We start from the raw sequence: 26,811 nt of genomic DNA on the forward strand, positions 1-26,811 counted from the left end.
TATATTTTATTATTTTATTTTTATATAATAAAAGACAATGTAAAGTAAAAATAAAAATATAATATATTTATAAGAAAAATAATAAAAAATAAGATATACTTATGGATCGCCCTTACGTTTCAATTAGTATAATTTTATGTTCGTATATTTTTTTATAAATAAACTTAAAGAATAGTGTATAAAAAAAAATTTACACATTCATTATTTTAAGATTTTTTTTAGAGGTTACGTATTGATTTTTTTTTATATGAAATGTTTATGGTTTATTAGCATTAAATCTCTTTGTATTTTTCTTCGGAAGAACTTGACAACTTGACAACTAGTGCAATAAGTGTGGAATCAATTAACATAGCTTCCACAAAGTATGAGATTAAAAAATTTATTGGTCTAAACGATTTTGAATGGTATAGGAAGAAGATGTGAAGATGTGTGCTTTTCTGGCTCAACAAGGCCTCATAGAAACTTTTAGAGGTAAATCCAAGCTTGATGTAATCTATGACGAAGAATGACAAGAAAAATTGCCTAAGACGCATGGTCATTTGAAGGAAACATTGTTGAGTGAAAAAAAGTCTTTGTCTATTGAAGATGTTCATGCTACTTTAAGCTCAAATGAGTTGAATGAGAAGTTCAAAGTTAAGGTATCTAGTGCTAGAGATTACTTTATAGTAAATGGTATACTATCTCGGAATGACAATAGAAGAGGTAGAAAAAGGATTGAGTCGAGGACGCACAATGGTGAAAATAAAGAAAGTCACACTAAAAGGTTTTGTCTAAAGAGGCAAAAAGAAGGCTAATAACATTGATAAACTATTTGGGTGATGAAAACCATCCGGCCTCGAAACTTTCGACTAAGAAGATAGACGAAGATCGAGATTTATTGAAGATATTGTAAAATATTTTTCTTCTTCTTGGCCTTGTAAAAATTGTATAGAGTAGTTATGAAGTTTTGAGTCTTGTATTTTGGGCTAAAGTAGAGAAGGATGTAAATAAGAAAGAAAGTAGGGTGTAAAATAGTAAAAGAGGGATGCAAATAGAAATGTAGGCAAGGAAGACAAGAGTTAGGCAAGGAAGGCATGATGCTCCACATGTCTTCTCCTCAATGGAGAGGATTTGCACTAATAAGGTGGTCACACTTATCACACTCTCATTTGAGAGGTTTTGAGAAGTTTCCTCCTATAAATAGGAGTCTCTTTTACACGATTTTTAACTTTGATTTGAGTAATGAAATGTTGTCCAATTGAGACACTTTTACTTGTTCAAAGTTCTTTCTAAAGTTGTCTTCTTGCTAGACAAACTTCTAGAATCCTTTTATTAGTGTTGGCCTAACCTTACTCTAGAAACTAAGTGTTGGCCTAACCTCACTTAGATTCATAGTAATAATTTTCATCTCTTCCCAACTTTTACCATTCTTCATGCTTCTGCAATAGTCTTCATCATCTATAAAAGATATTCAAAGCAAAACAATAAAGAAGAAGATCTACAAATGAAGATGCAAACTAGGATTGCATTTGAGTCTCGTAAGATGGTCCGTCTATATTTGGTGAAATAGCTATGATGAATGACGATTATGAATCATTAAAAGTACTCGTGGTGTCGAGAAGTGATGATGATTGAGAATGGACAATGAACTTGGGATGTTCATTTAATATAACACCAAATTGTTTACGATTCTAAGATTACAAAACTTGAAGGAGGTTTAGTTCTCTTACTAACAACAAGTCATGAAACATGAGCATTATTAACAAGTTTATGTCAAATCTTGGTGAGTTCGTTAGCAAAATCTTAAATGAAAGAAACTAGGTTTAAGAGGTTTCATAGCTTGTGTTTATGGACTCCAAATTTATTTATTTTTATCTTCTTTAAATAATAATAGCAAAAATTGCTTAATTTTGAACATTATTTCAGAGTTTATATTACTTTATTTTCAATTGGATGGGAAAATTATATTTTCTCGAAAATTATTTTCTTAACTCAACTTTATTTCTATCTAACTATCTCCAATTTCAAATATTTAAATTTATTTGAAAATAATATGATTGTTTGTTGAAAGAAATATATTTGAAGATTATATTATTCAGATTGCATGCTTGCAATATCATGTATACAAATATATACTTTTACACTTACTTCAGTATTTTCTTTATTTAAAATTTAATATTTTTTAATTAATAACGAGGAATATCACAAATGATATTTAATGGGAATTATGTTCCTCTCATTTACTTTTCCTCCTTTTCTTTCTTATAGCAGGTTGTTGATAATGAAAAAAGATTGGAAAAAAGAGGTTAACACAATGAGAGAATATAACAAAATTTTAAAAAATTAAAATTAAAATTAATTACGAGAGTAATTCATATCTATTTAAATTTTAATCCCATATAAGGGAAATTCTCTACTTTAGTATAAATTGTTTCCAAATTACTTTTAATAATATTGTTAAATTACAATACAAACTAGTATAATAAAAAATAAAAAAATCAGTGAAAAAAAAAGAAACTTTTCTATTGATTGAAAAAAAAATCATACTTTTAATATAATTAAATTATAAGTGTTTAGCGTATTTATTTCTATATAATTAAAAAAGTTATATCATAATTTCAATATAATTATATTTTATTATTTTATTTTTATATAATAAAAGATCATGTGAAATAAAATTATAATATATTTATGAGAAAACATAATAAAAAAAATAGGATATACTTATGGATCGCCCTTAGGTTTCAACTACTATAATTTTATGTTCATATATATTTTTTTTATTATATTTTACTTAAATGTAAATTTAAAGTATAAATAAACTTAAAGAATAGTGTGTAAAAAAGAAGTTTTACACATTCATTGTTTTAATATATTTTTTTTAGAGGTTACGTATTGATTTTTTTTATATGAAATGTTCATGGTTTATTAGCATTAAATCTCTTTGTATTTTTCTTCGGAAGAACTTGATAATTGGTATAATAAGTGTGGAATCAATCAACGTAACTTCCACAAAGTATGAGATTATGAAATTTATTGGTCCAAACAATTTTGAATTGTGTAGGATGAAGATGTGAAGATGTGTGCTTTTCTGGCTCAACAAGGCCTCATAGAAACTTTTAGAGGTGAATCCAAGCTTGATGTCATCTATGACGAAGAATGACAAGAAAAAATGTGTTCATTGCCTAAGACGTATGGTCATTTGAAGGAAACATTGTTGAGTGGAAGAGAGTCTCTTTCTATGGAAGAGGTTCATGCTACTTTAAGCTCAAATGAGTTGAATGAGAAGTTTGAAGTTAAGGCATCTAGTGCTATAGATGACTTTATAGTAAATGGTATACTGTCTGGTAGTGAAAATAGGGGAGGTAGAAAAATGATTGAGTTGAGGACGCACAAAGATGAAAATAAGGAAAGTCATACTAGAAGGTTTTGTCTAGAGAGGCAAAAAGAAGGCCAATAATATTGATAAATTATTTAGGTGACGAAAACCATTCGACCTCGAAACTTTCGACTAAGAAGATAAACGAAGATCGAGTCTTATTAAAGATCTTGTAAAATATTTTTCTTCTTCTTAGCCTTGTACATATTGTATAGAGTAGTTAGGAAGTTTTAAGCCTTGTATTTTGGGCTAAAGTAGAGAAGAATGTATATAGGAAAGAAAGTAGGGTGTAAAATAGTAAAAGAGGGATGCAAATAGAAATGTAGGCAAGGAAGACATGAGGTAGGCAAGGAAGGCATGATGTTCCACATGTCTTCTCCTTAATGGAGAGAATTTGCACCAATAAGGTGGTCACACTTCTCACACTCTCATTTGAGAGGTTTTAAGAGACTTTCTCCTATAAGTAAGAGTCTCTTGTACATTATTTTTAACTTTGATTTGAGTAATGAAATGTTGTCCAATTGAGACACTTTTACTTGTTCAAAGTTCTCTCTAAAGTTGTCTTCTTGCTAGACAAATTTCTAGAATCCTTTTAGTATTGTTGGGCTAACCTTACTCTAGAAACTAAGTGTTGACCTAACCTCACTTATACTCATAGTAATAATTTTCATCTCTTCCAAATTTTTACAATTATTCATGCTTCTGCAATAGTCTTCATCATCCGTAGAAGATATTCAAAGCAAAACAATGAAGAAGAAAATCTACAAATGAAGATGCAAGCTAGGATTGCATTTGGGTATAGTAAGATGGTCTGTCTACATTTGGTGAAATAGCTTTGTTGAATGACGATTATGAATATTAGAAGTCCTCATGGTGTCGAGTAGTGGTGATGATTGAGAATGGACAATGGACTTGGGATGTTCATTTCATATGACACCAAATTGTTTACGATTCTAAGATTACAAAACTTGAAGGAGGTTTAGTTCTTCTTACTAACAACAAGTCATGTAAGATATAACCTATGATGTGAGCATTGTTAGCAAGTTCATGTCGAATCTTGGTGAGCTTGTTAGTAAAATCTTAAATGGATTATTCATTACTCAAATTGCCGTTTGAAAGAGTTATAATTTATGATGGAACTAGACATTCTGTCAGAGATGATCCCATAGAATGATTTGTTTACTCGAACCTTATTAGGTGTTTACACACCAAAAAAAGTCTCTCATGAGCTTATGATCCTGCTATTAGTTGGAAGGCCAATTTACAGAAGGTAGTGACTTTTTCAACCACTAAAGTAAAGTACATTATCATGAAAAAAGTTATGAAAGAAACTTTATGGTTGAAGGGCCCAACCAAAGAGATGAAGGTGCAAGATCAGGTTGTCACCCTCTACTGTGTCACTAGTAGCGAATACAATTGTCTAAGAACCAAGTTTACCATGAAAGAACTAACACATGTTAATGTTCAGTTGCATTTCATAAGAGAGAAGATTGCACAAGGATATGTGAAGGTGATGAAGGTTTCAAAAGATTACAATCCTTATATGATTACAAAATTCTTCAATCGAACCATGTTCTTTTTGTGTGTGATTATTTCGTATTCTTCCTCTTACATTTACCTTCTATCTGTTATGTTAGCGAGTTTCCCTATTATCATCTTTATTTGCATGGTAGACACTTTGATAGCTATCATTTTGCTGTCAAATTAATATGATTCAAGCGTAGACCTGTCTAACGCTAGATAGATGATACTATAGAAGTGGTCAGATGACCTCAAGATTAAAGTTATTGAGTGTGAATAAATATATGCTCATCGCACTTTTATAATGAATTTAAAATGGTGTGTGAACTTGGAATGAACACGTGAGTGGTTGATTCCTCTTTTACCTATTGCGTTTATGGGTTTCTCTATTATCGTCTTTATTTGTGTGGTAGACACTTTGTAATAAATTTAAGTGAGTTAATTCCTTAACAAAATGGTGCAGTGAACGTATCATGAACATGCAAGTTGTTGAATCTTGTCTTGTTAGGATTCCATTTATCAAAAGTCTTCTTGACAAAGGATTTCAGGTAAATGTATCCCATTGTGATAAAAATTACAATGTAAGTGAGTTATCGTTGTTATTTGATGGGAAGTACCGATATGTTGGAAACTCGTACTTGAAGGGTAGATTATTAGAATTTCAAGTATGAGTTTGATTCCTCAATGAATAGAAATAAGCCTGAAGAGCAATATAGAAGAAAGAAAACCCACTACTCATTGCCTTATTGTTTTGGGTTGAATGTGACGTGTGACTTTCTTATATAAAATGTTGATGACTCATTGGTGTTAAATCTCCCATCGGAAACCCGACAAAAAACTTGTTGAAAACAATTGATGGATTCCAAATTTACCATGTTAAAAATAGTTCCACTTCCAAATTAGTAGAGCGCAAACAAATCAATTATCATTACTAAATATTACAAAAAAAACAGGTTGGAGCTATCCATAGCCAATACAAAATATAAAGGTTATTACGATCCACCATTAACATATACATGCATGTTCTTGTAAAAGTTTTTATTAGTGATCATTGATGTCACATGCATTTAGTAAAATACTTTTCATTAATTTATTTTACATTGAGCTCACGATACCATCTTCTGAAGATTGTTTGGTGGGTAGAGTAGCCAAACTAGCTGAGTTTCCATTCACAAAGTTACATTGTGCTCGAATCTCTCCCTGTGATCCTGTGAGCACTTGTATGATGCTCATTTTTATCATTGATGCCTTAAAATTTTCGTAGAAAAGAGTCTGATTACTACTGAAACTGTTGACAATTGGAATAGTATCTGCACCACTTGTGGAAAATAACTCTTGATCACTTCGAAGCAAGCCATTTTGAAGTTGAAGATTGGAGTAGTAGTTGGAGTCAAGTTCATCAGGAGTGGTTAGGTCTAAATTGGTGAGATTGGTTCCAGGTCCACCATTGGGGCATATTGCTTGTAGTGATTGTAAAAGGGTTGTGTTAAGAGTTGGATCAGGGTTTCCAGTGCCATTGAAATTGTATAATCGATTATCAAAAAATCTACATTGAGCTCTGCCAATTGTATGAGCACCTGAAAAATGAATCATACGTATGTAATACACATCTCTAACTCTATTAAATGTATTTTTTATAATGTAAAAATTATACCTGAAAGTGCAACTAGATCAGTTGTGTTAAGGTTTTGCCTTTCAAATGCAGATTTGAGTTGATCAAGGGAGAAATTAGGACCAGGAAGATTTTGATTAGCAAGATCAAAACTTGCATTTAAACTGTCTCTTCTTCCTAGAGGAACTTTCCAATCAGGACCATGAGCCTAACAAGTAATAAAACAAACAAGATAAGATAAAAGAAATTTTCCAAAACATCCACAAACTAAAAAAGAAGATGAAATAATCAAATTGACAAAAAAGGAAAGTGATTTCAGAAAAAAAATCGTGTAAATAAATTTTTATTCGTTTAATATTGACTTAATTCCTAAAAATATATTAAAAGATTTTTTTTAAAATATTTAAAAGTAATTCAGTAAAATTTTATCAAAAGAACAAAATTATCTCTAAATTTATATTTTTTTTAACTAAAAACTTAAGGAGATATATTTTGTGTATACTATAAACATAGGACTCTGATATTTTCACCCTGCTTTTCTAAGTTCACCCACTATTTTTTTCCCGTTACGTATCTCAATACTGTTTCCTTTAAGATATACTCCTATCAATATATTTTTCTAAAACTGGGGTGAACTTAGCACAAGCATAATGAGAATAGCAAAGCCTTGAACATATCTAAAACTGTGGGCTTTATATCTACCGACTTGGGCTGAAGGGTCAAAGGTAGTTAATTAGCCAAGCCTAAATAAAGAAGTATCATAATCTTATGACGACTATTTCTTCCTGCACCTCCATACCTTCTTCTCTCACCTCCATAAGTTTTCAAATTTCCAAATATACCCCTTTATAATATTCCGGATTACGTAATCTGAAAGTCATTTTTCAAATTTGTAATTAGTTACCGGATTACATAATCCGAAAGCCATTTTTCAGATGCATGATTATTCTTTGGATTACATAATTCGGAAGTCTTATTTAACTTCTGGATTATGTAATCCAGAAGTCTTTTTTCAAATGAATTTCCGAATTACATAATCCAGAAACTACTATAGAGGTGAGACAAGAAGGACAAAAATGTATTTTCATCTTATGTATGGAGGTGGCAGAAGAAGATTAGGTGCAGGAATAAACAGCCTCTTATGACCATTATTTCGTTGGATTCTCCCCTCCCAACAAAAATTTAAGATGAGACCATATTTATAGTATATATAATAAATTTGAATGCTTATTTTGAGATAAATTGTTTATGTTTTATTTTATATTTTCATATTTAATTATATTTATCTTAATTTTTAATGTTTTTATTTTCCTTAATTTCCTTAAAAAACATCGAACTTGCTCGATTAATATTAAATATAATGAGATATTTAAAATCTGGATTCGTTTATTTCCTTCAGTTAAAAGTAACAATAGTTATATAAATTCCTTACAAAAAATAAAAACTAAAAAACCGGTTTGTTACTTTTCTTATAAACAGTTAGATTATATAATATATTTTTTTAATCTTAATAAGCAATTTTTTTTTTCTTTGCCATGAACAATTTCTTAACACTGGGTATATAATGCTTTGCCATGAGTCTTTAAAATATTCAAATAAGAGATCATGTTTTTGTCTATGAAAAGACATAATATTGCAAATCGTGTGGTTAGTTTTTGGCCTGGGCACAAGGCTTCAGTGTATATCTCACATTATTGAGGACTCATCAAAGTTTTGACAATAACTACACAACTAACTGTCCAGATATATATAGCAGCACTATATCACAGTTGAACACTAATTTCTTTCTTTTCTTATAATTATTTTTTCTCTTCCTAAATCAACCCCAAAAATGGGATTGCTTGATTTTACTGCGAGATTTGCATCGTTTATGTATATATTATTTTAATTAAATTATTAATTAATATGAAATCTATATTAGTTAGTATGTTGAATGCAGGAAAATAGGCACAGTTACCAGAACAGAAGATATCTGAGCTGCAAGAGCAAGAATATCAGCACAAGAAACTATGCCAGGGCAAGCATTTTCTACTGCTGTCTTGATCTGATTCACAACATCCAAACCTCTTATGGAGTTGTTATTTGGTGCTGCAGTTTGTTCACTCACAATCGTAGCAGTGTCGTTCAAAAGAATTGATGCATCACACCCCTGATACTCATATAAACACACATCATTTCAATTATGTAGCAGCATAAAACTTGATTAAGACCATTACACTCTAATAGTGTTTATGTTTGACTATTAAAAGTGATTAGTAAGATTTTTCAATAGAGATGATAATGATATCTCTATATAAGGATGGTGAAGAAACCAAGCAAGAATTGAGAATGCTGCAGACTTACCTGAACAAAGCAATCATGGAAATGGAGCCTTATGAGACTGGCGAGAATACGAGGATCAGATTTGGAGACATTTCTGACAACTTCACGCACAAGAGAATGCACCTTTGGACATGTGTCCCTGTAAAAGGAGTTATCAAGCTGTGCATGTGAGAAGGGTGGTGATGCTGCAAGCAAAACCACCACACAGCAAAGTGCTACTTTCACTGAGAAAACACAGAAAGAGGTCATTGTTTCTTGTGTTTTGAACTGTGAATGTGATGCTTTTGTGAGCAAATGCTTAGGGTCTATTTAAGGAGACAGATGAAGAAAAAAGAAAAATGGAACGTGGTCGTTTGCTGGTGGGTTCAGATTTTTCAATCATGCTACCGGTTAATCAGAAAAGTCAAATTTGGCGTTTCAAATTTAATAATAATCGATTCATATATTCACGATGAAGCCTCAGCTTGCTTAAGTGTGTTCTCAGCAGTTATCACAGACACACACTCAATAAGACATGGAGACAGAGACTCTTTCTCTTTTTTATTATTTTTGTCTTGTTAAAGTAGTACTGAGCAGAGAGATTTTTCACCTTATATTTTTAAAAAATGTTTTTATATTACTGATTCAGAAGAATTTATTTTTTATTTTTATAATTATATCAATTTTTTTTAAAATATTTTGTTTGTTATTTTTTTAAATTATGTTAAAATTATGGTAGAATTATCAAAGATAAAAAAAATATTTTGAGTTACACACTTTACTAATATTATACTAATGCTGGTACCCATAACAGCAATCTCCAATACACCATTTAAGATTTTTATTTTTCGATAATATTTTTTACTATGACTAAACTCGATAATATTTGATCTAGTGAACTCTATTTTTTACCAAAATTTTGATCGAGCTAATATTTATATAATTAAGTTTTAGTGTGAAATTAACCAGAGAAATATTAAATATGTGCGTTAATGGAAATTAGCACTTCCTCCAAGTTTTGTTTATTTTGTAAACATAAATTATTTGTCTCGATATTCACTAAAAGGATGTTTGTTTTATTTCACCGAGAATTGTTTTCAGAGCTGAAAAAAAAAACTCAGCCTGAAGTAATTAGATTATTGTTTTGTTTGAGTTAAAAGAGAGAGTAAAAAAGAAATAAGTTATTTAAAGTGAGAAGAAGAGAGAGAAATAATAGAAAATTTACATTTAATTGAATTAATATCATAAAATTTAAAAAGCTAAATTAATTAGATAATATAATAAATTATCAAAATATCTTTTGTTAAAATATAATAAAAATGAATATGAATAAAAATTGAAAGATGATTAATTATAAAGTAATTACTTTATGAAGTAAAAAGTAATATTAAAAATTAAAACTTAATTTATTTAAATAAATAATTGCCAGTAATATATAATTTTTTTCACATACCAATTTTTAAAAAATTTAAATATAATAAAATTAGTTTACAAATTAATTAATTAAATTTAAACTTTTTCATAAAATTAATTATTAATTATTGAAATAATTTACTTCATAAAACATTAAATTTTTTATTTTTTATTTTTTTATAATACTCTTATTTTAATTATTTATTATCTTCCAGTGAAAATAAATATTTATTAAGTTTTATTTATACTTAATCACTAATAAATTATGTTTTCGTTTTGTTTATAAGAAAAATTACAATTTGAGAGGGACGATTAGAAATACAAATATGAGTTGAAACTAAGGCTTTTCATGAGTACTCAACATAATACTTCTCTCCCATTCTATTCACTCTTCAAATTAAAATTAAAAAAGTAATATCAATTTATCACTTACCATAGTTAATCACAAGTATCTTATATACAAGTTAAAAATAACACATAGTTAATCACATAAATAAATTAATACATCCTTATTATCATTATTATCTAATAATATAGAAACCAAATAAATAAATAAATTATTTACAAGAACTATAATCAATATTCATAGAAAAATATTTCACTCTTAATTTAAATAAACTTAACGATCATCTACAAGTATGGTTAAATAAAACTTACATGTTATACCTATTACTATTTTATTCAACGTTGAATCAAGACTATGGTGAGAGAATAAATTTATGTGTTCTATATACTTACGAGTGCATAAATTATTAATATATAATTGTGTTTAATATTATTTTAATAAGGAGCATATTTCGATTGGTACGTCTACAAAGAAGAAAAAGGAAAAAGACGCTATTTTTACTTTATTTCAAATGTAAAGATTATTGAAGTAGCTTTAATATATTATCAATGTGTTTGAACTTTTTATATGATAGTGCATGGTGTCACAATTGACATTTTTAATATTATATGTATTGCAATTTTATATTTTATCTTTTATAAAAGTTTCATTTATTTAAAATATTCACGCTTAACAAAAAAAAAAGATAGCAGTTTTATTTCATACAAAAAAAACAAAATGACGAAAACATATTTAACTAACAAAATTATATATTAATCTAAACCCTATCCATAAAACTTTAACCCTAATGTTAAATCATAATTTTAAACTCTAAACACTAAATCTAGAGCCTGAATCCTAAAATATACTTATAACAACGGTTCTCTTTGAAATTATCTTTACAAGTTTTTTATAAGCACTTATAACGACGGTTTTATAATTATCGTTTTAAACAATTGATTTATAACGATATTTGCAATAACAAAAATTCGGAAACCATCTTTATATAATTTTTTTAACTATCGTTAATAAGCTATTTTGTACTAGTGATTAAAAATGATACATCTCTATATGAATTGTTTTGTATATTGTTATTGAATCTAAATCTTTTTAATTAAATATTAACTCTCTTTTCAAATCTAAATATTAAAAAATAGTATCATAATTGTTCTTGTATGAAGGAATTTAGAGGAATTTTTAATGCTTAAACTATTAGTTCCTTCACTTCGATCGTTTGTCATTATCTTTCTTCGTTCTTTACCTTATTGACTCCTTTGTTTCGGTCGAATTTCTCTTCTTTCCTCCACTCCTTGCTCTATACTTTTAGCTCTTAGTTGTGAGGACACCTACAAAAAATGCTTTGGTGCAACAAATATGCAATAATGATATACATTTGCCTTGGTTGTTGTACCTATTTATTCAGTTGTGATGGTTATGAGTTCGGTTACTGTTGGATCGAAATTAGTATATGAATAATAATAAAGAATGTATTACCTAACTTTTTTACGTTTAATTTTGTTAATTATCCTTTGATCTTAATGCATCTAAACATTTCAGTCGGTTGGTACCGGATACTAAAAAATCCTGAAACCATCTGGTCCAACCAGTACAATAATATTTTATATAGTTTCCTCAAAATTTATTGATGTTGAATTATTTTAATAAATCCTTTCAAAAGATCCACAATGTAATTACATTTTGAAGTAAATATATTAAATGTAGATAGTTCAAAATCTTAAGTTGTTGAATATCTAATAAACCTGACTAATAATTTTAAAATGATTTTTCACTACAAGAAAATCATGAAATAGAAACCAATTTTTAGAAACAAAAAATAATTAGTTATAATAATAACTAAATTAGAGACCATTTTAGAAACTAAATAAAAAATTGGTTTCTAAATTAATTTCTATTATTGTTAAATAGTTTCTAAATTGGTATTTAATTAGCAACCAAACTTTTAACTACCAATTATTTAATTTCTAAATTTGATTTCTAAAACCTTGATTACTAATTAGATACCAATTTAAAAACTATTTAACAATAATACAAACTAATTTAAAAACCAATTTTTTTTAGTTTCTAAAATTTAATTTAATTACTATTACAACTAATTATTTTGATTTCTAAAAATTAATTTTTATTTTAATAATACTGTAAAATAAATAAAAAATTAGACTTGAATCTTGTCCCTGACATATTTTTGTATTGGACAAAAGATAAGGTCAGCCATTATTAAACCTTAAAAGTAAAGGTGTATGCCAACTACCATGCTTTTGAAAGGACGAGTGATGAAACAGTAACATGTAAACGTGGGACCTTCTCAATTCTGAATACATTGGTTTTCCAAACATTGTTTTTTCAATGCTCCTTTTGGTCAATAAAATCATCCCATGCCCCTTCTAGTAACTTCTCTCTACTTTTGCTTTTACCAAACCATTTTAACATTTATACATCAATCTCCATTTTTTTTATTTAATTACAATTTGACCACTTTTTCATTTTATTCACAAAATACACTAATAATGGTTTCATGTGACAGTTTTTCTACTTTCTAAACAAGATCCCACCAACACTGGATATTACTAATATCATATTAGTCATCACGTGATAAAGTTTATTTGACCACCATCCATCTTCTTTATTGATTAAAATTACTTAAATATTGTTGGGTAACGTTACTTTAATTTCTTTAATATGAACAAATATTTTGTATTTTTTTTTTAAGTTTTAAAGATATCAAGTTGATTAGAGATAATAATATTTTATAATATATAATTAATATAAATTTCATTTTATAAGTTGATTTTATAAAATAAGTTAAAATATCCAATTATCTATTATCGTATCATATAAAATCATAAATGTGTTGATTTGATGATACCACTCATTATTGATATAGTCTCATTCATAAATGTGCTAATGTTTTGCGTATTTGGAGTTGGGTTCAACACATTTTTCATACTTATCATTTCTCTAATAAGGATGATCTTCTTTCTTTTATTAAGAGTGATGGTAGTCCGTTGGTTAAATTAATTAAGCTAGCTGTGATAACTTTTTCTATTTGGATGATATGGCGTATGAGAAATTATGCTCGTTTTCAGGATAAGATTGAGATTTCTAGGGCTATTTTGGTTATTAAAGACTTAACTTGTCTAGTGGGTAATTCGTCTAAAGCTTCAATGAAGAATGACATGTTTGATTTCAATGTGCTAAAGTTTTTTGGTATTAACACTCGTACTGGTAAAGTTCTACGTCCTCTTCCTGTTAGATGAGAGTTTCCTTCACCAGCCTGAGTTAAAATTAACATTGATGGGGCTGCTAGGGGATATCCTGGTCTTGCTACTTGCGGAGGTATTTTTCGTGGGAGTATGGAGGAATTTATTGGAGCTTTTTCTGCGTTTCTTGAAGTTCAGACTGCTCTGGTTGCTGAGTTTTATGGGGTTATACATGCTATGGAGGAAGCTCAAAAGATGGGGCTTACTAATGTCTGGCTGGAATGTGATTCTGCTTTGGTTTGTGCTGCGTTTACTGTTAGGACAAATGTTCCTTGGATGCTTTGTAATCGATGGAATGTTTGTCTTAATTACTGTGGAAAAATTAGGTTTACGGTTACTCATACTTTTCGTGAAGGAAATGCGTGTGCTGATAAGTTGGCTAATTTAGGATTTTTTCATAGAGAATCTTTTCTTTGGTATAATAGGCTTCCACCTTGTCTGTTCTTAGAATTCTTTATGAATAGGTATAGTCTACCTATGTATCATTTTTGTTAACATATGAGTTTTGGTCTAGTCCTCCCGTATTTTTGTATTTTTTCTTTTTCTTTTTTCTTTTGTTTAATAATACTTTTTTCAGGTGATGGTAAATGATTGTTGTTACTTGAGGTGTCAGTCTAGCTGAGATCTTAAGTGGCATAGTGATGCCTAACATGAAAACTATTATTTAAAAATAAATAAATTAAGATGGATTAGAAAATCTGACCTAAATCAGTTATTGTATCTGTATCTATATTAGTTGTCCCCTCAGTAACCTAGTTTTGTGGGTACAACTTATTTAAATAACTTTATGATTTCTAAGTAAACCATATAATTATTAAATCAAAGTCATTGAACGAGCATTGGAGAATGAAATAAATAAATGAACCCTAATTTTGTGGGTCTTGTTTGTGTGCATGCACAGTTGGTACAAATTGGGATTCTAGAAACATCGTGCTACAACCACACTTTGATTTGATTATTAATTAATATAGATTTATCTAACTTTCAGTTAGGATTTCAACTAAACCCCTAGACATTTTTGCTTGGATTTTTCCGCAGATGTATTTTATTTCATTTTAGTCAAATAATCTAAAATCAAAAGTATTTCATTAATGTACTTTATCTATTCAAGAGCAACGTGTAATAAACACAAGCATTATTAATTCACACTCCTTGCTTCGATTATAATTAATTTGCAAATAGTTATTAGGCAATTTTATATTTCTATCTATAATTAACTACTCCCACCCTTGTTCTGTTTTCTAGCGTGTGTCTATCTTAACAAAGTTCTGTATTCTTTTATTTGGCTTTTGAAATAACTTTTTATGAACTTGATTCCACTTTATGAAAATACATAGTTTATAACAACTTAACACAAATGTAAAGAGAAAAAAGAATTATAATTGAGTATATAAAATTGATAAAATGTTTATTTTTGTTGTTGTTTTTGGACGGTTACGTTATTTTTGAAAACAAGGTAAGAGATAAAAAGAGAGGAATTGATATTAAGAACACAACATGGTTCAAAATGCCACAAAGACAAAGATGATACATGGCAGAACGAAATAGAGTTAGCTGCGGCACTTTATGCTAATAAAGTGGCTAATAATACATGAAGTTTATACATAACTCGTTCTAGTTCATCTATATTGATCCAACCAAACCCTCCTCTGATTCAGATGTCACACTACCCATATAAAGTTCAACAGATTCAGCGTTAGTCCAATTACAGTGTTTTCTTATTTCTCCTTCCTTCCCGGTGAGAACACCAATGTTTCCCATTTTTATCATTGAAGTGGCAAAGCTATTAAAGAGAGAGTTTTGGTTGCTACTGAAGTTGTTGACAATGTTGATGGTGTCAGCACCAGGTGTTGAGAACAACACTTGGTCACTCTGAAGCAAGCCCATCTTATTCTGAAGATTGTAGTAAAAGTTTAGATCGAATTTATCAGGATTGGTTGGTTCAAAATTCACCAAATTGTTCGGTCCACCTTGAGGGCATATTTTTCGCAATTCTTGTAAGTAAGCAGTGTCAAGAGTTGGATCAGGTTTGCCAGTAAAATTGAAGTTGTACAAGCGATCAAGGATTAAAGAGCAGTGAGCTCTGCCAAATGTATGAGCACCTGAAATTGAATCACATAAGATAAAATTGTTCCAAAGTAATTAAAGATGGTGAATTTTGAAGAGTTTTTCCATTTATTATTGTCATTACCTGAGAGTGCAACTAGATCAGTAGTGTCCAGACCTTGAACAGCAAATGCTTCTTTAAGTCGAGTGAGGGTGGAGGAAGGAGAAGGAAGGTTTTGATTGGCAAGTGTTGTGCTTGCTGTCAAACTATCCCTTCTTCCCAATGGAATTTTCAAGGAAGGCCCACCAGCCTAACAATATCAAATCATATAAACTTTTGTATAAGATGGTTAAAACAAAGTGTTGTTGACCAAAATAATAAGAACATTCAAAGAACTTCATCATGAATAGTTACTGAATCTTTATGTGGCTAAATTTCTACATGTTACTGTTTCATGGACAACTTGAATTTGGTGGAAAGAAGTTTGGTGCGAGTTATGAGGCGTACCAGAATAGTAGAGACTTCAGCTGCAAGGGCAATAATATCTGCACAAGAAACCACTTTGGGACAAACCTTCTCCACTGTTGTCTTGATGTCACTCACCACATCCAAACCTCTTATTGAGTTGTTGTTTGGCAGAGCTTGTTGCTCACTCTCTCTCGTCGCAGTGTTGTTCAACAAAATCGATGCATCGCACCCCTGCATGCCACAACCAGCAACAGCATAATCGCTTTATTCTTGTTCATTCTTCAAAATATCAGGTGTTGCCTTTTAATTAAATGCTTTTTTTTAACATGAAAACAAAATCAAATCTTAGAAGAAATTTAATGGAAGATTTTAAAAAAGTCAAACATAATTCTAAATAGAATTTATTTAAAACATAACGGGATTAAAATAAAAATTTTAAAAAATATGAGTTTCTTGTAATAATTTAAAATTTCTTCGTATAAGAGAAAAATTGAGTATTATTTTCTAAAAAATAATGTTACATTGAGACAATTATACGAAATTGCAAATACTAAAAATAAGTGATTTAGAATTTTTTTAAGAAATTCCTATTAAAGATATGCTTAGAAAAGTTTATCTTAATTATATATATATATTATTATTACGTTCATCATCCGTGTAACATCTAACTTAACTCAAAATTAAACAATAAAATATTATCATTACAAAAAATAATGATGATAGAGTCTCTAAAAGAGCGATACAAAGAGCAAAAAAGAGACTATACATAGGATTAGTCTGAGCTTAGCGGTCCAATAGAAATGGAAGCTAATGTTTTGGTGACTATGCATTAGAGATGACCTCTAATGGGACACAAATTTACAAGGTAGTGTTGGTTAAGCTTACATAAAGAAAAATATATTATTTAACTATAATGTAGGTTTATGGGACACTAAAATGACTATAAAATTAAATAATTATTAAGAAGTGGACTTTAAGTCTTTCTGCCTACTTATATACTATGAAATGGTCTTAATCTATAGTCGATGTGAGATCTCCAACAACACACGATAGTAGGTGACCTGATAAGCCCAACAAATAATTGTTAGGCTTGAGATGACTCTGATATCATATTAAGAAGTGGACTTTAAGCATAAGTCAACCTTATAAAACCAACTTATAAGGTGAGGTTTACACCCACTTATATGAAATGTCCTAATATCTAATAGATGTGGGATCTCCAACAATAATTAAACTTAGTGTCACCATTGGAACACTACGTGAGAAAGCAAATGTGAGTAAATTGTGGTTATTGGAGACACTACCCGGGAAACAAATATTAGTGTCGTCTAAACCTACGCTAAATTTAATAAAATATTAACTTACATCAATTTTTTGTCCCCATTTTCGACGCAGTATCATTCTGCAACTTACTTTTTTATTGCATCACTTTGTGTCCACATTCTAGACACTAACTTATTATTATTTTAATAATTTTTAACTTACATCCATTTTGTGTCCATATTCTAGACTCAATATTATTCTGTCATTTTTTTTTTCATTGTATTTACTTTGTGTCTTCAGTCTAGATGTTAACTTATTATTATTATTTTAATAATTTTTAGTGTGAGTTAAAGATATCCATTGTGGACACAATGTTTGACATTTACTTTTTTGTCCAACTTGAATAGACTTCAGCCTTGCTAGTAGCTTCTTTTTTATAGCCCTCACTTTTTGTTGGAAGCTAAAGTGGATTTTTCTTGTAGTATCTTGTGATTGTGATAGTATCTTGTGATAAGAAAAAATTTCTTACCAAGTACTTAAATAAAATTTAGGAAATTTTTAAAATTTATATCTAAATCTAACTTGACTCAAAGAATTTTAAAATGAGAGTTACTATGAAACAAGCAGCTGTCTTTCTCTCTCTATAATTTTGAACTAAAAATGGAATAATTTTGGACACGTTTTTTATTTTAGTGTATCATAGAATTTCTCAAAAGTGTAAAATCCTTATATTATACAAATTTTGATAACAAAAAATACCTTGACACGAAAAGAAGTAAAAACAATGATTTAAACACATAGTTGAAGAATGATCTAAAGTGATAAAGACAGGTTCCGTGGATTTTATTCTCAAGCTCAGGAAGGTTCCCACGTTAAAAAAAAGTAATTATTCCATTTGCTTTTCTATTATTTACTTATTGCTTCGGCAAGTACCCCATCTAGTATCTATTATTCATTTGCTTTTTGAATGGGTAATGATATATTTATTTTTTTATATAATCACATTACAATATACTATTATTTTAATAGTTTTTTATATCCAACTATCATGGTTGTGTATCATTTCTGTTTCTAAATTCCCAACTCCTTCTCTTTCTGCCCAATTCTCTTCCGCGCCTGTTTCTTCCTCCTGGTCCTCATCGGAGCCGTCGTCGACGTCGAAGAAGCCATCTTCATCAAAATCGCTTTCTATCTCGGCATTTGTAGGTGTTGCATGTATCTGTACAACCAGGTTATGCTTGAATGTATGGCTCAATGACTTAGATGAAAGGTTAGGAAGGTAGTTTTCCTTTTCAGGGAAAGAAGGCTTATCGCAAGCCAAAGATACAGGGGTGACTTTGAAAGAGGAGGACAAGGCAGTATCCTACGTAGGAATGAAGGGACTGGTGTTCCAGCAGTAGACGTTAGGCTCTGGGCAGCACCATGATGGCATAAGGGTGTGAAGGTGTGATGGGTCAGGCTGCGAAAACAGATTGGACGAAAAGTGAATAGGAGGAGGTGCATACAACAGAACTATGCAGGCAAAATAAAGTAGGACCACGATGTGAAGGTTTCCACCACTGTGGTAAGAATCTATTACGAGGCCATGCAACTATACAAAGGGAAGAAAGTGATTGCGTCAGTGGGTGATGATACAGAGGTCTGCATGTGATACAGAGTGTTTGTAGGGTTTTTTAGAAGAGAGGAACACACAGGAAGAAACTAGGGTTTAAGAGTGTTTGTGCTTTGTATATTAGGTACATGTGCCAAATATGTTTACTACATTTACTCTAAAAGGGATGACAGTAATTACTATGATTAAACAAGATAGGACAATGTTTTCGCATAAGAAATGTTCAAACTTTAAGTTACCAAGCTATCAATAATGTCATAGTGTGTTATATGATCCTAATACCAAGATATCAATAATGTCATAGTGTGTTATATGATTCTAATGTGTTCATGTTCCCACTCAATCTTCACATGATACCACTTATAAATATATCATGATTGTGATAATCTATTAAGATTTAATAAATATAAGATATAAACTCTCCTAAAATGTCATAGTGAAAAATATTAGGGGTATAAGTGTAAATTTATTTTCAGAAATAAACTTAAAGAGTAGTATGTAAAAAAAATAAAATTAGATATTCATTATTTTAAGATTTTTTGAGTTAGAGATTGTATATTTATTTTTTCTTATATGAAATATTTATGATTTATTGGTGTCAAATCTTCTCGGATTTTTCTTAAAAAAATTTGACAAAGCATGAGATTAAGAAATAAACGATTTTGAATTTGTAAATTATCTTCACTTATTTATTTATATGATGGTTGGAATGTGGATTTTTTTTTTTATCTATTAGTTGTTAATTATTTTATCTATATCTTAGTTGTCCCCTCAGTAAAAAGAGTTATATATGTTGTACCCTAGTTTTGTGGATACAACTTATTGAAATTACTTTATGATTTCTAAATAAAGCATATTGAATTATTAAATCAAAGTTATTGAACTAGCATCGAACTTGGAGAATGAAATAAATAAATGAACCCTAGTTTTGTGGGTCTTGTTTGTGTGATTCTAGGAACATCGTGCTACAACCACACTTTGATTTGATTATTAATTAATATAGTTTTGTCTAACTTTCGGTTAGGATTTGACCTAAACCCCTAGACATTTTTGCTTGGATTTTTCCGCAGATGTATTTTATTTCATTTTAGTCAAATAATCTAAAATCAAAAGTATTTCATTAGTGTACTTTATCTATTCAAGAGCAACGTGTAATAAACACAAGTTTTTTTAAGTTATCGAGATCAGTGCATTTTTTATACTATAGTTTATTTGCATACGAATATTCAATAATAATGTAAATGGAAAAAATGAAAATTTAATTAAAGACAAAAAATTAAGTAATAAATTATTGTTATTTTAAATAAAACATTCATGTACTAAGGAGTACATAATTTAAAAAATAAATTAAATTCTTGGTACAAAATTCGCGAGTGTTCAATTAAGTTGATTAGAGACAATTCAAGTAATAAAGTTGAATTCATTGACTAAGAAACAGTAGATTCAAGATTGCAATTTTTTTTTTTTTTTGCGGAGAAGTTTATCTTTTAAAATATATATTGAGTTTAGTTAGTAGTTTTATTTGATGTTTGGAAGTTAAGTTATGAAATGGTGGTTTAAGTACTTTCTTATTCGTAATATATTTTTTTTTGGATAATTAGCTTAATAGATTTAAAGATATGTGTGAATTTGAGACACTTTTGAAAATTTTGAAGAATTTTATAGTGGGTTTCTAAACGAAACTTTAACTTTATTATTTGTTTATATGATTTATATATGAATTTGTAATATTAGTTATAAATTCCTTTATAATAAAAATATACAGTGAATGATTAATATAATTTGATTACTTGTAGCGATATTTATGTTGTGAAATTTGAAATTTGTATTGATTTAATATAATTAAATAGTAATCCAAGGACAAGGCTTGGTGAATTATTCTATTCTATCAAATATATACCACATATGTAGAAACATAATTTCACACTCCTTTCTAAGATTATATCTAACATAATTAATTTCCAAATAGTTGTTAAGCAATTTTATACTTGTACCTATAATTAACCACTCCCACCCTTTCTCTGTTTTCTATCGCGTGTCTATCTTAACAAAGTCCTGTATTCTTTTATTTTTTACTTTTGATATAACTTTTTATGAAATTGATTCCAGTTTATGAAAATACATAGTTTATAATTTGAGTGAGTTAACTTTCCATTATTTCTATAAATTCCTTGGTGAAACTTATGGATTTTACATTCAGAATATAAAATTGATAATATTTTAATGGTCCTGATAGATAATACTAATAAATCATCTAGTAGTCTCACTTGTTTTCTTTTGATAATGATAAACTTTGTTTTTAGATCGTCTAATTAATTTTATTATTATCATCTATCTCGTGTTTCGTTGAATGGTCTATTCTTCATTGTGTCTCAGTCGTTTTCTTTTAGGCTTCTCTATTTTGTTTTTACCTCTCTTTTCTCTTTTTAATTTTTACCTTTTGTAATTCAATACACTTATAATGAATAGTTTTTTCTTCTTCAAAAACCATCTATTTATTTTTTCTTTCTATCATTCAAGATTATAGCGTTCTTTTCTTACTGTTGTGGTTTTCATATCATAAATAGTTTTACACGAGAGCAAGTGGTGAGTGATAGATAGATGTTACAAAAACGACTAACCAAATTATCTGAATTTGAAAATGGAAGAAGAGAAGCAATAGAGAAGGTACGAGATAAAAAGAGATGAATTGATATTAAGAACACAACATGGTTCAAAATACGACAAAGACAAAGATGATAGATGGCAGAACGAAATAGAGATATCTGCGGGCACTTTATGCTAATAAAGTGGCTATAGCTCTTTATTAGTGACCATGAATCACACCATTTGAAGTTTATACATAACTCGTTCTAGTTCCTCTATATTGATCCAACCAAACCCTCCTCTGATTCAGATGTCACACTACCCATATCAAGTTCAACAGATTTAGCGTTAATAAAATTACACTGGTTTCTTATTTCTCCTTTCTTCCCTGTGAGAACACCAATGTTTCCCATTTTTATCATTGAAGTGGCAAAGCTATTAAAGAAAGCGTTTTGGCTGCTACTGAACCTGTTGACAATGCTGATGGTGTCAGCACCGGGTGTTGAGAACAACAATTGGTCACTCTGAAGCAAGCCCTTCTTAACCTGAAGATTGGAGTAATAGTTTTTATCCAATATATCAGGAGTGGTTGGGTCAAAATTCACCAAATTGTTAGGTCCACCTTGAGGGCATATTCTTCGCAATTCTTGTAAGTAAGTAGTGTCAAGAGTTGGATCGGGTCTGCCAGTACCACTGAAGTTGTACAATCGGCCAAGAATGAAAAAGCAGTGAGCTCTGCCAAATGTATGAGCACCTGAAATTGAACCACATAAATAAATTCTTCCAAAGTAAAGATGGTGAGTTTTGAAGAGTTTTTCCATTTGTTATTTTCATTACCTGAGAGTGCAACTAGATCAGTAGTGTCAAGACCTTGAACAGCAAATGCATCTTTAAGTTGAGTGAGGGTGGAGAAAGGAGAAGGAAGGTTTTGATTGGCAAGGGTTCTGTTTGCTGTCAAACTATCCCTTCTTCCCAATGGAAATTTCAAGAAAGGCCCACCAGCCTAACAATATTAAATCATATAAACTTTTGTATAAGATGGTTAAAACAAAGTATTGTTGACCAAAATAATAAGAACATTCAAAGAACTTCATCATGAATAGTTACTGAATCTTTATGTGGCTAAATTTCTACATGTTACTGTTTCATGGACAACTTGAATTTGGTGGAAAGAAGTTTGGTGTGTGAGTTATGATATGAGACGTACCAGAACTGAAGAGACTTCAGCTGCAAGGGTAAGAATATCTGCACAAGAAACCACTTTGGGACAAACCTTCTCCACTGCTGTCTTGATGTCATTCACCACATCCAAACCTCTTAAGGAGTTGTTGTTTGGCAGAGCTTGTTGCTCACTCACTATCGTCGCAGTGTTGTTCAACAAAACCGATGCATCACACCCCTGCATGCCACAACCATCAACATCATAAACACTTTATTTCTTGTTCATTCTTAAAAATATCAGTTTTTTAACATGAAAAAAAAAATCTTAGAAGAAATTTAATGGGAGATTTAAAAAAAGTCAAACATAAAGATAAAAAATGAGTATTATTTTCTTACAAATAATGTTACATTGAGACAATTATACAAAATTGCAAAAAGTAAAGAAAAGTGATTTAGATTTTTTTAAAAAATTCCTATTAAAGATATGCTTAGAAAAAGTATATGTATATATATATTATTTTTATATATCATAAGTAACATCTAACTTAACTCAAAGTTAAACAATAAAATATTATTAAGTGATCAGACAAATTTCTTACCAAGTACTTAATAAAATTTCGGACGCTGTTAAAATTTATATTTAAATCTAACTTGACTCGAAGAATTTTAAAACGAGAGTTACTATGAAACAAGCAGCTGTCTTTCTCTCTCTATAATTTTGAACTAAAAATGGAATAATTTTGGACACACTTTTTATTTTAGTGTATCATAGAATTTCTCAAAACTGTAAAATCCTTATATTATACAAATTTTGATAACAAAAAAATGTTGACTGAAAAAAAAGTAAAAACATTGATTTAAACACATAGTTGAAGAATGATCTGAAGTGATGCAAAGAAGGGTGAATAAGAAAGTTTACATACTTGAACAAAACAGTCATGAAAGAAAAGCCTGATGAGACTTGCAGGCATACGATGATCCCTTTTTGAAACCTTCTCTACCACTTTAAACACAACACGATGCACATGTGGACAACTATGCCTGTAGAAGAAGGGGTCTAATTGTGCCTCTGAGGAGAAGGGTAACCCTCCAAGCATCACCATTGCTATCACCACAACACAAAGAAACCTCATTTTGATGCCTCAGATGCTAACCCCTTAAGTGTGTTTTTGCGTGTTCTTGTATTATGAGACACACCATAATGCTACACCCTTTATTTATAGTTACAAATGCACATGCCCTTGCTCCTCAACTGTGATATGAAACAACACGTTATCTGGTACAAAACCTATGTATTTTTAAACATAAGATTCACACAAATTATTTCTTTATTTCCAGATGATGATTTAACTATTTTTCATACATTATGTTAAGAGCCACTTGCCCAAGTGCAATGCTGGTGCTTACCGTGTTGCAATTCTTAATCAACTCATTTATTGCCGAGTCAACTCTTGTCGATTACTGCAAAAAATTATATATATAAAAGTGTTGCATTTTGTAATTTTAATTTTCATGTTTTGTACTGTAATTTTTCTTTACTGTTAAATTTTTAAAGATGATCTTAAACATGACTTCTCAGTCATTCATTTTTTAATTATATTTTAAAGTAAATGTTGGATAAATATATCTAAAATAAATTTTACACCCTTTTTATAGTTAAATTAAATTATTTTACTATCATGCAGACTGCTAATGTTTATTGCCAATTTCATTCATTAAACATGGATTTTATCAAATAAAAAATAATCTAAGTACTTAGCATTTTTTTATTTTGAGAAGCGAATAAATATAATTTTTAGCATCTTCTTTGTTATTAGTTAAATTTTTTTAAAATAGTGAAATTACGATAAAAATAAATAAAAATTAGACTTGAAAATAATTTAAATATGTTTTCCCGGAAATATATACATATTATTCTTTTGGTCCTTAATTTTTTTTCTCTTTTCTTTTGTTTTAGTTCTTCAAATGTTGACTTCTTTTGGTTCTTATAATATTTTGTTCATTTTGAATAAGTCTTATTAGAAAATATTAAACAATTAGAGACATATTTAAACTCTATAAAAAAATTATGATTTCTAATAAATCTAACATAGTTGTAGTGAAACATTTAAAAGAGTATGATGAATATTGTTTTTATATGCTTGAGTTTATAGTGTGTTGGACAATCTAAATCCTTTAGGTATTTGGGTGTAATTGTTTTAGATTAAAAAAGTGGTCCATATATAATTTGAGTTGAACATTCTAACATAAATGTTACGTGATCTCTATAATAGTATTATTTTGCAAATATTCAAACTCGCCACACTCCATTTTGGGTTGTTATTAACTATTTATTGTATTTAATTATTAGTATAGTGGCCTAGTGTAACTATTTTATTCAACATTCAACCCTAATTTGTCTTGCACGTAGCATCATCGTTTATAGACTTCACCCACAAATGTTGAGTAGGAATGCAAACAATTTTCTATTTTCTGTTTATATATATATTTTGGAGTATTTGCATTTAGAAGGATGGAATCATTATTATGTTTTGATCTCAACTTCTCAACAACTAAAGTATGTGTTTTAATTATTTTGGAATTCGAAGTTTTGTCATTAAGTTTATTAAAATAATATTATTATAATTAATTATTATATATGAGATATTGTTATTTTAGAACTCAGAATTTTATTATAATTTTATCTTTAAAAAAATGATTTAAAAATTAAAAAATATATATATATAAAAATTATTCTTCACTCGACTCCTATATAAGACTATTAAACTTATCAAAATAATATTTTTTAGTATTATTTATCGTTCACGTTTTTTTATCTTCTTATCCATAATTTATTTTATTATCTCCTTCATATATAGTTGTTGAAACCTAAAGTGAGATAGACTTTCACTAGATCACACCCACGTGATTGTTTTAATAAATTAGGCATTTAAATATGAAAGAGTTGTTACATATACTATTATTTATAATATGTACCAAAATTCTATCACATGTACCACTTTTTAATTGGCTAATTTCCTCATTATTTATGTTTGGATTTAACAAATGGACAAAGCCTAATTTGAGCTCCAGATATATTTGTGATAATAATTTATTATTCAGTTTTACTAGTTAATTCTTAAATACCAAACCTTTTCATGAATATATATTCAAGGAGTATTTGGTATCCGGATATTTTTTTAGAATTTCAAATTAAATATATATACATACACATATATAATATAAAAAAGTAAAATATATTTCCTTTCTCCATCTAAAATATAAAATATATAAAGTTCGATTTTATTCCTTTAACTTTTTTTATCATTTAATACACGAAATATTATCTAAATTACTTTTTTCCCTTCATAAAAAAAATGTTTTTTTTCTATACATAAGTCTTTATTGTGGAAAATAAACTGTCACTTGATTTGTGAAGTAAGTTTTTCTATAATTGATTACGTTTAAATAAATAAAATACTTATTTAAAAATATAATATAATAAAAAATTAAAAAATAACATTATAATCATAAATAAAAAGAATTTTAATTTTCATATTTTTTTTTTAATGTTTAATGAAAAAAATTTATAGTATCTTCTGATCTCATCCCAAACAAGGAAGAAATTAGCTTTTAACTTTTCATGAATTCTCACCAAATTAAATTGGGAATGAAACCATAATTTCAGAAAGCTTTTAATTAAATACCAGGTCAACAAGCAATGATCTCAACCCAAAGTTTTAATAATCATTATATCAAGATATTGAGACAACTAGCTAAATAAAATGACTCAAATCGTATACAGTCTATGATGATAAAATAAAACAGAAAATTCCGATGCAAAAGCTCTGATATAACCTACTAAAATGAAAAATGAAAGCTCATGC

General features: G+C 28.9%; 3 protein-coding genes across 3 annotated transcripts; all 3 read right to left on the bottom strand.

Moving 5' to 3' along the window:
- Nucleotides 1-5,778: 5,778 nt before the first annotated feature.
- LOC137832039 (peroxidase A2-like) lies at nt 5,779-9,338 on the bottom strand. The gene is made up of 4 exons (XM_068640012.1): nt 8,835-9,338; nt 8,449-8,640; nt 6,534-6,699; nt 5,779-6,456 (listed from the first exon to the last, which is right to left on the bottom strand). The coding sequence occupies exons 1-4, from the start codon at nt 9,060-9,062 to the stop codon at nt 5,975-5,977; spliced, it is 1,068 nt and encodes a 355-aa protein (XP_068496113.1). The 5' UTR covers nt 9,063-9,338; the 3' UTR covers nt 5,779-5,974.
- A 5,929-nt stretch (nt 9,339-15,267) lies between these two features.
- LOC137833541 (peroxidase 15-like) lies at nt 15,268-17,825 on the bottom strand. Its single transcript, XM_068641883.1, has 4 exons — nt 17,809-17,825; nt 16,363-16,585; nt 16,000-16,165; nt 15,268-15,910 (listed from the first exon to the last, which is right to left on the bottom strand). Exons 1-4 carry the CDS (start codon nt 17,823-17,825, stop codon nt 15,432-15,434), a joined length of 885 nt encoding a protein of 294 aa, XP_068497984.1. The 3' UTR covers nt 15,268-15,431.
- A 4,041-nt stretch (nt 17,826-21,866) lies between these two features.
- LOC137832040 (peroxidase E5-like) lies at nt 21,867-24,219 on the bottom strand. Its single transcript, XM_068640014.1, has 4 exons — nt 23,869-24,219; nt 22,992-23,183; nt 22,622-22,787; nt 21,867-22,538 (listed from the first exon to the last, which is right to left on the bottom strand). The coding sequence occupies exons 1-4, from the start codon at nt 24,076-24,078 to the stop codon at nt 22,060-22,062; spliced, it is 1,047 nt and encodes a 348-aa protein (XP_068496115.1). The 5' UTR covers nt 24,079-24,219; the 3' UTR covers nt 21,867-22,059.
- Between the last annotated feature and the right edge of the window lie 2,592 nt (nt 24,220-26,811).

Source organism: Phaseolus vulgaris, chromosome 6, assembly GCF_000499845.2.
Source record: "Phaseolus vulgaris cultivar G19833 chromosome 6, P. vulgaris v2.0, whole genome shotgun sequence".
NCBI lineage: Eukaryota > Viridiplantae > Streptophyta > Magnoliopsida > Fabales > Fabaceae > Phaseolus > Phaseolus vulgaris.